This window comes from Erpetoichthys calabaricus, chromosome 5, assembly GCF_900747795.2.
Source record: "Erpetoichthys calabaricus chromosome 5, fErpCal1.3, whole genome shotgun sequence".
In the NCBI taxonomy this organism is placed as follows: domain Eukaryota; kingdom Metazoa; phylum Chordata; class Cladistia; order Polypteriformes; family Polypteridae; genus Erpetoichthys; species Erpetoichthys calabaricus.
Genome location: NC_041398.2, coordinates 169,433,772 through 169,445,605, shown reverse-complemented (window position 1 = coordinate 169,445,605; position 11,834 = coordinate 169,433,772). Strand labels below are relative to the sequence as shown.

The 11,834-nt window shown below is 36.3% G+C and overlaps 1 protein-coding gene across 2 annotated transcripts in view; it reads left to right on the top strand.

The window, feature by feature from the left end:
• Positions 1–11,834, top strand: part of LOC114652678 (uncharacterized) — a 120,475-nt gene that overhangs the window by 21,052 nt on the left and 87,589 nt on the right. For both annotated transcript variants that reach the window (XM_028803011.2, XM_028803010.2), the window contains exons 5-6: positions 478–548; positions 10,383–10,491. In XM_028803011.2, coding sequence (XP_028658844.2) covers positions 478–548; positions 10,383–10,491 — 180 coding nt within the window. The remainder of the gene's footprint in view (positions 1–477; positions 549–10,382; positions 10,492–11,834) is intronic.

Here is an 11,834-nt window from a genome sequence, read left to right as displayed (position 1 = left end):
CTGGGGGTGTTGGCCAGGGTGACAGGCCGGCCATATCCCACAATATATGTGTGTGTGTGTATATATATATATATATGTATGTATGTATGTATGTGTATATGTAGATATGTATATATGTTTATGTACTGTATATATATGTTTACATAACCTCTTTAACACACTACTTCTCCGCTGCGAAATGCGGGTATTTTGCTAGTATATATATAATATATCTCTTATGGCTAGCACAGACATAGCAGCTGGACAGACGCATGACACTTGTTATTTTATTAAGGTGGATGAATTTAAAAAATCATTAAATCAAAACAATTTGAATTCCATTAAAGATGACATTTTGGGTGCGCTACTGGAAAAATTATTTTACAGAAGACAGTAATTAAAGGACATAAATTGTGCTTTCCCATCCTTGACTTGAGATTTTAGAGATCATCCTATCAATGTTAAAATGAGTTTGTGTCATTCTTGTGTTATTTTTAGGAAACTTAAAAGAAGAAAGGACTTTGTGATGAACAATCTTCAGGCACTTCAACTAGAGGCAGGGCACCATGGTGAGTAAAAGAAATTAATATAACTATAATATATAGAAAAGGAAGAATTCTCAGTTTCTTTTTATTACATCTTACTGGTGTAAAATTTTGCCAAATCAATATGCGGACAAGATGATCCGCTGTGGCGACCCCTAACAGGAGCAGCCGAAAGAAGAAGAAGAAGACTTAAAAACATGGTCTATTTTGTTTAAGCTGTGAAAACTGATCTCCTTTCAAGATTCACCTCTCACATACACATGTAACATTGATAATTTCAATGTAAATTAATATGACTGCTGGAGGCCTCTTAAGAAGACAGGGCAACATTTTAAACAACATTTTAATCAGCCTTTTGTGGGGACTGTGTCTTTTATTAAAAATAGCACTTTTAAAAGCATGGGTCAATGTTTTCCAGCAAAGCAAATAAGTTTTCTGCCATTTTGAAAGTCAATGCTCTAAATGGTTCCAACATTCAGACCTTTTTATGGCCTTTTTCTGCCTGTCATTCACACTTAGCAGTGATAGTGCTCCCTCCTTTTAAATCATGGATAGTTTCTTTAACAGCCTTTCTCCAGCCCCTGTACTTGGATCACCTGTGACTTCCTAATGGACCTTTAAAGGTGGGGCTCCCTTCAGTTTGTTTCTGGTGATCTTAATGGGTGGATATTGAGGTAAAGAGTTTAAGATCTTCCATTGAAAATGAGAACAAGTTCTGAGTTGCTTTCTAGCCTGCCCCATAGGTCCTCATTGTGCTCCTGTGTCAAGCCTCATGCGCAGTTGGAGCACATTGTGACAGTATGCACAAATCAGCTTCATTCATGAGTCCTTAAATTTAGGAGAACTTATTATCAAATTTCAGCCTGGTAAATGACAATAACCTGAATGCAAAATAAATATTACTAGGAAATACTCGTATCTCCATTCCTCAAAGAAAGATTAGTTCATGTGCTTCTTATGACTGACCCAAAACCCAATTACATGGCTGAGGTAGCTCACACTCACACAGTTTTTTGGTCATGTATATTTTTCTTTTGCACTGGAATGTAAGACTTGTGTTAAAAGTGGTTAGGTAGCCTGTGCAATGTGCTTCACTGTTAGGAAAAAAAATTGTAACGGCATCTTCTAACAGTCACAGTATGTGATGTGCCGCCACTTGCCATTAGAAGAACCTGAGGACCAAATACTTGGCTGAGATAGCCCGCACTTCCAATTCATGGGTTGTGTTGTGTACCACATAAGCTGTCGATTAAGACCAAGGTCCAGGGCACAGTGGTTTGCAAGTTTTTTGTGTGACATACAGAAAACCTTTCCTATTTTATACAAAAAAAATTAAAATAGTTAAACTTTTTTGAAATCCGTTCAGTGTGTTTGTCGGTTTTTGATACATTGAATACAAATTTTAGCATGGCAATATTAATTTTCTGTAAGATTTTATTTTATCACATCTACTAAGACTTGCAAGTAATATGGTAATTATTATTTATTACATACAAAGTGCCAAAAAGCAAAAATTTTGTTTATATTTACACTAATCTGTGAAAGAATTTTAAGAAACCTCAATGTGTGGGTAAGCTTCAGGAGTTGTAATGCTTAAAGTACCACAATTATTGGGCCTTAAATTTGCCCTTGGAAATTTTAACTAGGAATTACAGATACTTTTTTGTGGAAGGTGTGTGTCTTCTAATTGTGTACACCAATGCTTTTTTTAAAATGAATTATTTAATTATTTAAAAATAGTAATTTGATTTGATATGGAATAAAAATTAAAATGACCAAAATTTGTATACTTTCAATTTACAAAAAAATTAACAGTTACATATGAATTCAAATCAAAAGAAAGAGTAAAATAATTCACTATTTACATATGACCTAAGGTCAGAAAAAGGAAAAAAGAACTCTCAGATGTTTGCAAGATTTGATGACTAAACCTGCTTCATGGCACAGAGGGTCTTTATGTTAGGTTTCAGTTTAGATAGCTTCAACCACAGTTCTACTTCTAGGTCGAACCTATTTCTGTATGAATTCCTTAAGGAAGGAATAAAGGTTACTGAACATTTTTTTCTCAGTCCAAAACAATAGCTTTCTGCATACTGTTGATATTAATACTAAAATGAAATATTATACAGTATGTGTTTACTGTTAATAATTAACATTCACCGTTGTTTGCCATTGTATATTGTTCTGCATTAGTCTGCTAATTTCTAAAACTGTTCTAAAATTGATAGTATACCAAGCAAGGTTTGTAAAACTGACATTATTATATTGGCAAAGATGAGCCTAGAGAAAGAAACGTGCAGTGCAGACGACTCATGGTGGTGGGGGGTATAAGTGTGAGAATGAGAGAATTTTTAATTATCAACACAATCTTATTTGCAAAACTAAGGTATGTGATTCCCAGGGAGTCTCAGTCCTGACGTGGATCAGCTAAAAGTGTTGTGCAATGAGAGGGAACTGTTACCTCAAACCTCATGTTACCAATGGGAGATCTCAAATTGGTATAGGCAGTGGATATGGAAGGGAGAAGGAAGCCGGATGTGAGAGAAAGGAGTGGATTCTGTGAGTCCAAGAGGTGGATATGAAGTATAGCTGAACATGGAGACTATGGCTCAGCTGCTGTGTAACCAATTAAGTCCCAATTTTTTCTCAAATTTTTTTTTTTTAGTTCCCTAACTGGCAGCTGCTCATGTACAACAAAGGCTGCTAAGATTGATGGATTTTTACCAAGAGAACATCTTAATAGGTAAAGGGCCCTTTCTCATCACCCCAGATGAACAGTCTGCACTGTGTGTGTGTATCTCTGTCTAATGTGTTGCCTACCGCTTGTATGGTATGGTATGCTATTATTTTAGAACAGTTTTAGGAACTGACAAGTTAATGCAGAAGAATGTACTATGAACAAATAAAATTGTCAACAATTACTAATAATAAACATATCTAACATTGTTGCTTTAATTAGTATTACAACAGTGGCAACCTATTATTTTGTACAGAGTTGCCAGTGTGCAGTAACCTTCATCATTCCCTAAAAAAACAATACAGGAGCAGACTGAACGTAGAACCAGAATGGCACTTTAAGTTATCTAAACTGGAGCCCATTATAAGGACACTCTCTGCCACGGAGCTGGCTTGTGGTATAGCGGGTCTGCGGCTCAGAATAAAAGGCCAGTTTTGAAAGAAATAATCGCCTCACTCGCGCCTTATAGAGGGGGTGTGGTAGAGTGGACGCAATGTGGTGCGGGCGTTTCTTTGCTTAAGTGCACAGGTGAGGAATTGTCTGTATCCGTAATTGAGGCCGGGAGCTGCTAATCGCCACACCTGTGCCACGTCCCCCCCAAAAAATTGGAGAAGCACGAGTGCGGAGGAGAATGGAAAGAAAAGACGGAAAAAAAGAAAAGGACAGAGGTTAATAAGGAGAAAAGGCAGAAAGCGAAGGAGGTGGCGCCTCATGTATAACGCCGTGCGTAGAACTCACACTATAACATGGCGTAAGCACAAAAGCGGGAATGTGCGTACGCACAGAAAAATCCAGATGCAGGAATCTGTGCGTACGCAAACTTTCACATTCTTCCACTACATAAATCCCGATCAGCGTGAAAAGTAACGCACATGCACACACTTTCTGTCCCGCCCCAACTTCTCCCAGAATTATGCCTCTTTGAATATGCAAATCGATATAAATAGCCTTCTGTGAAAAGACAATGGGAAAAGCACAGGGGAAAATATAAGAATTTCAGCGAATACCAAGTGGAGGCAAAGGAAAAACGTACTGTTTGTTGGTTTAAACAGTGATATAATTAAAAAAAGAAAGTTGATCGACTGACATAGTGTCGGAGAAACTCGAAAGTTCAAGTTCACAAAGTCGCACAGTGCCCGAAATAAAAAAGAAATCACATATCAAAGTTGGCGTGAAAAGGCGATTCGCAGCTGACTGTCTGAGTGTCATATGAAAGCTTATTAGGGTACAGAGAAAAAAAATAGGCACACAGTGGGGAAAAAAGCACGAAATGTCAACTTTAATCTCGAAATTTCCACTTTAATCACGTTTTTTATTTTGTCATTAAAGTAGAACATCATAAACTTCATCTTAAAATCGTTTATTTTACTAGTTTCTCAAGTAGCACGTTAAATGCTTTGTTCTGTGTTTGATCTTCTATGTGCTCTATGTGTTTGTGAATCACTTCGTGCTTCTGTTCTTTCTTTCTCCGACAGGACACAGAATCCATTACATTCGTGATATTACAGCTCTCTGAATAATTAAAATACTGAGATGTATACGTGATATCTTTTTCATGATGATAGGAATGAAAGCATGTTATTAAACATGGGAACACGGTGGCGCAGTGATTGTTCATATCTCACGCAAGAGGCTTGCTGCGCCATTTGCGACCTTCGATGAAATAATTTATTACAGAAGTACTGTCTCTTTCAAACGTGCTAACCTCCAATTCCTGTCCTTACTTTTCTTTCTCCAAATACCCAATCACCACACAATCAGCTCTGTAATAGACGTTAAGCCATCTGTAAGCTTAGAACGCTGATTCTTCAAAACTTTTAAGGAACATTGAAATATCTTCATAGTACATGTTTAATTATTCTATCCGTCTATCCTTTCAGTGTTGCGTCAGCACCAGCAATAATACAGCACAAGGCAGGAGCTATCCGTGAACTAGCTAGCGCTGCGGCATCGTGTCCTCATATGTTTAATTATTAACAATACAGATTATTTAAATGAAGTTAGTTTTATCTGTATACTATAAGCAACATATTTTGCTGCATTTCATCTTAAAAATGATATCGTCATCATACACGCTTTATAAAGTGGCGCAGGTTGTGCAATATTATAACTGTAGTGCAAGTTTACAGTGAGGTGATTGTACTTATAAGTACAAACAGTTCTACAAGGAGCACTTGATGGACTGATTGAGTGCGTTTATAGTTCTTGGGATGAAACTGTTTCTGAAACACGAGGTCTGTACAGGAAAGGCTTTGACGCGTTTTACCATGGCTGAGGTAGTGTGTGCTTGAAACTGTATACCAATAATTCTCTTTCCGATCAGCTGCTGCTGTGATTCCCCACTCAGATACAGTGATATAAATACTCCGAGTGGTGCAGTAAGAGTAATATGGAAAAAGATGATCCGCTGTGGCAACCCTTAACGGGAGCAGCTGAAAGAAGAAGAAGATGCAGTAAGCGTAACAATGCTAAAGCAGTTATGGTATTTGGAATACTATGGCTATTCCCTGGACCATTATATTGCTACAGGTTAATTACAATCAGATGCATTACACTAATAAACAATATGCAGTTAATTTCAGTGTATTTATAAAGCCACATCAGGAATGTGGGTCTAAGAAAGAAAGGGTAACCACACAGGAACAGTAGCACTGCTTTGACGCTGGGTGCCGCCAGTCTGCAAAACCAAGCGGAGAATTTGCGTACGCCAGGGTATGAGGAACCGTGGAAATGTGCTTGAACTTTACACCAAGTTTAGATTTTATACATCGCAATTTGAGCGTGGAAACGTTCATACGCAACATTTCTGTGCGTACGCACCATTTATATATGAGGCCCCTGGTGTGAGCGAGCGAGAGAAAACAGGCTTGCTGTAAGAAGAACAGGCAGCTGGGAGACAGGCAACTGGGAGAAGTGAGCCCTAACGGGGTGTTTGGCCAGCACCCAGGGCAAATGGATTGAGTCAGTCTTGCTGAGTTTTGCAGAGAAGCAAGAGTGACCACCATCGAGGACGGCTTGTCGCATAAGGCCGTGGAAGGCAGCAGGAGTTGGATGCTTGGGAGGTGAAAGCCCCAGTGTGAGCGCCCTGGTCACTGGGAAGCCCAAGTCTTGGTGTGGCGGAGCCCTGCGGAGCCAGGGACTTCAAGGCTTCCAGACCAATGGGCGAAGTTCAGCTACAGGTAGGGTGACTCCCTGGTGCATGGTCTGGATAGGAGAAGCAGGGGAGCCGAAAGCTGAAGAAAGCACCGGGTTTTGTTTTTTAAAAGGACTGCTTCCAGCCATTGTTTTAACCTTGTTTTAATGGATTTATTTATTGAATTTTAACCTACACATTTCACTTGTTTTTAATGGATTGTTTATTTATTGACTTTTAGAAGCACTGCACTTGTTTTGAACACTTTTTGCTTTTGTCTGTTTTGTAATAAAAGCATGTCTGCACTTTGCACCTTTCCCCTTGCTTTGTTGGTGTCCTCATTGTCCAGCTAATCTGGTTACATTACCGATGGTGTCGGGTTCAAGAGCTCCCAAAAGGGAGATGGGATCCTCCTTCATGTTGACCTGGAAACATTTGTGAATTATTTTATTATTTTTCTCTTCTCCCTCTCTCTTTTTTTAAACTTAGACAAGTGTAACTTGTGAGTTATTTCTCTAGTTTTTTTTTTTAATCTGATTCCTATATAACTATTTTTTGTAAAATAAAAATACAGATATTTTAAGCTGATTTTTTTCATAATAAACCAAATTTACTTCAAAACATTTCAGTTCCTGAAGGTGGTGTGCCAAGAAAAAGGCTGAGATCCTCTGTTCTAGAGAGTGACATTTGATGAAATACGGTATGCGTCAGTAGTCTGCTGTAAGCATTTGCTGTGATTAATAGGCCTAGTTTTAATCAAAATTATGTAGTGAAACTAGGAATATCCAACATCTAAGATCATGCTTCAATTCACAGCATTGGAATTTTGAAGGTCTTGGCTTTAAGTTTTAAACCCTTGTTATGGGGTATATTTACATTGATATAGACCAACTTTTATGCAACAATTTAAGTACTTACAAAGTGATTGTCAGATTAATTTGAATCCAGTACTACTACTACTACTATTAATAATAATAATAATACATTTTATTTATAGAGGTCCACTCACATGCTCAAAGAACTTCAAAATTATTCAGATAGGCTCAGTATGAACAGTAGACGTATTAAACAAAAATTAGAAAAAAAAATCGTAAATGGAAAAACAAATTTAAGGTCAGCACAAGAACACAAATATTAAAATTCAAATTGCTTAAGCCAATAACATAGTTCTAGAAGTGGACTTACAACTTAAGGACCTGGTTAAATGCAGAAAACTGAATGAAAGAGTAAGAGTGTTAGTGTAAGTCAAATGCCTTCTTAAACAGATGAGGCATAGGATGACTTTTATAGCTGTGAATGAATTCAACAGATGTAATAACTTTAGGGTGGCCAGTCCAAAGCTTGGGTGTAACAGATTTGAGGGCTTTGTTACACAGAAAATATAGATTAGTAGCTAGCAACAGCAAAAAGAAGTAGGCAATTTAAAATGTAGTGATGCAGGAAATTGCTGATGTAGTCTGGTGCAAGGCCAGTTAAAGTCTTCGTGGTTATAAACTGGATTCTGTACCTAATTTTAGAAGACTCAGGAAACCAGTTAAAATTAAGCAGAACAAGCATTACGGCTATGAGTGAGGATTTCTATGGCATATTGAGAATGAGTTACAGTTTAGAAGGGGCTGTTGCCAAAAGAGTTAGAAGTCAATGTGGGATGCAACGCGAACATAGACCATCTTCTTAGTGTTGTAAAAGGATAAAAATTAGCAGATACAGGATATGTTGTGAAATTGTAGGCAAGAAATTTTCTTTATACACTTTACGTTGAATAGCAATGGCAGGAAACAAAAAATGATATAATGATTTCTCATAGAAGAGGAGAAAAGTATCATGCCCTAGAGTGCAGTAAAATTTTCTTCAAAACTATTTTTATGCAGGGCTTTAGTGCCAGTTAGCAGGTCTGTTTGGTGCAGTTTACTTTTTAACAAGATATGCTTCTTCTAACACTTCTCCAAGGCAAGATATGATCCTGGATATGTATGGTGAGCACTCAGTTCAACCACTAAAATGAATAGGGGGTATTCTGCATAAAATAATAATAACCAGGCCCAAAGTTATGAATAATATGGTCAAGGGGAAGCATATACTGTAGATACATAAACCGGAATGCCAGGAACAGGGCCATGAGAAACCCCTGCTATGACAAACCCTACCTGAGCAAGATGTCACCAAGACTTGAGCCACGAGAAGGCAGTATCACAGATATGTGGGGCGCTCCCTGTTCTTAACAGTAGTGTGATAGTTCTGTCATATGAACAGAGTACAGTAAAACTAGTGCTGAAAACAAAAACAAAGTTAAGAAATTTGATTAACCAAATAAGCAGAACCACATAAAACAATAATTAGTGCTAAAAAAAACTGCCATAAAAATGAAGTCATAGGAAAAAATGGGAAGTAATCAATAAAACCACACAAAACAGGTCAAGATGCACTTCTAACTGGCTATTACATTTGACAAGAGGAAACCGGGATTCCTCAATAAAAGCATACCTAATAGGAAGAACGTCTAAATGTCATTAGCTCAGGAACTAACCAGAATCATGGGGAGCCGTGAGGCAGCACAAATACTGTGATTGACTTAGAACATATGTAACTAAGGTGTAATAAAATAGAAGTGCTGATTTGTGCAGAGTCTGCTACCATAAGTAGATTGTTATTTATTTACAGCAGAGAAAAAATGCACTATGCTCTGATTTAAATGGTTCCTGTAGATTCCATTCCATTTATTAGCAGGCTCAAAAAGTTTAAAGCTTTTGCCGACTAGGCCCTAACCAGAAATACTGTAGTAATCAAAGGTTGCTTAAAAGAAATAAACCCTGGTTTAAAACATGACAATTAAAGGGATCTAGGTTCTGTGCGGTTAAGTACATGGCAATTAATTAGAAATGACTAAATAAAACATGTATATTTACTCTTAGCTCGGACACTGAAATGTATTAAAGTTTCAGCATAGCACAGACATGGTTTAAATGGAACAGTGTTTGATTATTAAGGCAGTGTTGTTTTAGCATTTTTATTGCATCGCTATTAACTGTTTTCCTGTCAAAAAGTTTTGATACTTGTGGTAGTGAGTGGCTAAAGGATTTAATTATAGATAATTCATTGGGTTTGCTAATTTCGCCATTTATCCATACATGTATTCTCTTTAAATACTCCTAAAGTAGGCAACCATTCCAAGACTTCTTTCTAAATTTGAAAGTAATTTAACTTTTTAACTAACTATAATATAAATAATAGTAAAAATCTACTCTATGCTGCTTTTGTTACTTGTATAGTTATCAGGCCTGTGCTTTTATTTCACTGCAATCATAAAAAGTGATGCATGACTTTCTTTATTTTATATAAAAACAGAAATTATTTTTGCATGTTCAAATATACATTTTTGACATATAAAACAGCCATTATGTATTTAGTTTTTTTCTTTTATTGAATGGCTATAGCAAAATTTAAAGAGAGACACAAAAGGATTTTTTTTCCTAGGCTTTAAAGTTCATGAATGTTTGGTCATGATTTGTCTCTTGTTGTTTGTTTATTTGGAAATGTTTCTCTGTATGTTAGATAATAAGATGTACTTTGGTGGAAGTTGGTTCAGCTTTTTTTTTGCCTACGCTCCTTTATAAAATTGTGTATCCAGGACCTAACAATAATAATTTTCTAACCCTACCCCTAATGTCTTAAAAAAGGGCCACATTACATTCTCTTCATTAGACAAGTGAATCATAAATGATATTTTATCAGTTTCCCAGTCAGTTATTTTTGGCTTATTTTTAAGCTGTTTCAGCACATTTGTATGTTTTTATTATTTTAATTAGATTCTGACATGGCTTATAATAAACAGTCTTTCATGGATAAATGCAGAATCTTAAGTGCTATAAAAGTGTTTCATTTTGTGTTATCTGTTCCATAAATCTGGCTGTGAGCTGTATACATTCCTTTCAGGCACCTCATAAAATGAATTGTGGTGTAACAGTAACTAGTGCACTGTCTCTTACAGAATTTATTGTGCCCCTGAAGCAGTTGGAGGAAGAGCAAGAACTTTGGGCTCGGATACAACAGCAACTGGAGAGTCTGCCAGCCATGGAGGCCAAAGTTAATAACATGAGGTAATCCATACTGCCTTGTGGCTGGTATTACCAGAAAACAAATTTATGTTATATATATATATATAAATATTTTTATGCATTTTCTCAATTCAGTTATTCTAACATAGTGGAACTGGTGCATCCTACAAACATATATATACATTACACACATTAAGCCAATGTATCTAATTTGCACATCTTTCAGATGTATTGTAAAATAAGGATGATGTACTTAGACATAACTCATCCATCCATACACAGTGAAAACGTACAAATTCCACACAGATGATGACAAAGGTGGGATGCAATTTGTACTTAACTATGATCAGCAACAATAACAACAACAATTTTATTATTTTCATTGTGTATCATTAAATACTCCCATCATTTTTACAATTTTAATGAATAGAAAACCAAAAAATATTATAGCTCTCTTTAGAGATCTTAAATGCTTATACAAATCTGAATAGCCCACAATCTTGGTATAGACATTGCTTCCCAGGCATCCCCCAGGATGCATTTTGTTATAAACTAAAACTTCATATAAAAAAAGAATTGTATGTGTAAAGTGTACATTTAAAACATGTTTTAACTAACTAATTATATATTAGATTTCACAAGCTCTTTCCAAATCTGTAAGAATTATATAAAAGGAAACAATTCTGGAATTTTATTTACTAATATTTAATTGGTCAAAAACATCGGAGGTATTCATTAGAATTACATGTTTCAATAAATGTTTCTCCTCATGTGGTTTATGAGGAAAAAGTGAAATTCGCCATAATTAAAACAAAAGCAAAGTCAGCAATTGATTCTTAATGTTGACTTTTTCTGAATGTGAAAAGAAAGCAATAGGAATACTGACATGCTAAATGATATTGTTTTTGGAGGCACAATAGCACATTTATTGGTGCGTTATGTTTAGCGAAATGTTTTTAAATGGTAGTATGTTATGTTTGCCTATATGTGGTTAATTTAATTTTAATGAGAAAAATTTATGAATTGTACAGTGGTGGGAAGTAGACAAAGTATAGATGAGAAAAGATAAAATGCAAATCTGCATATGAAACACAGTGAAATGCAAACAATAGCTGCCCTAACTAGGCCTAACTGTACTAACTATACTAAGTCCAGCAAATTACTGTTAGACAAGTTGGTGTGCCCACTTGGCTACTGTCCAAAATATTGTGCCCCAAAAAGTAATATACCCTCACACATACCTCCCAAAATCTCTCCACACTTCTAGCTGCATGCCCTGTGGTTTCTGAGGACTTTACCCACCTCACCTAATGACTCTAACCTCATTTGGCCATACATCAGGAGCCATCTTTAAACCCCACCCAGCAGTATACTGTACTTGGAGC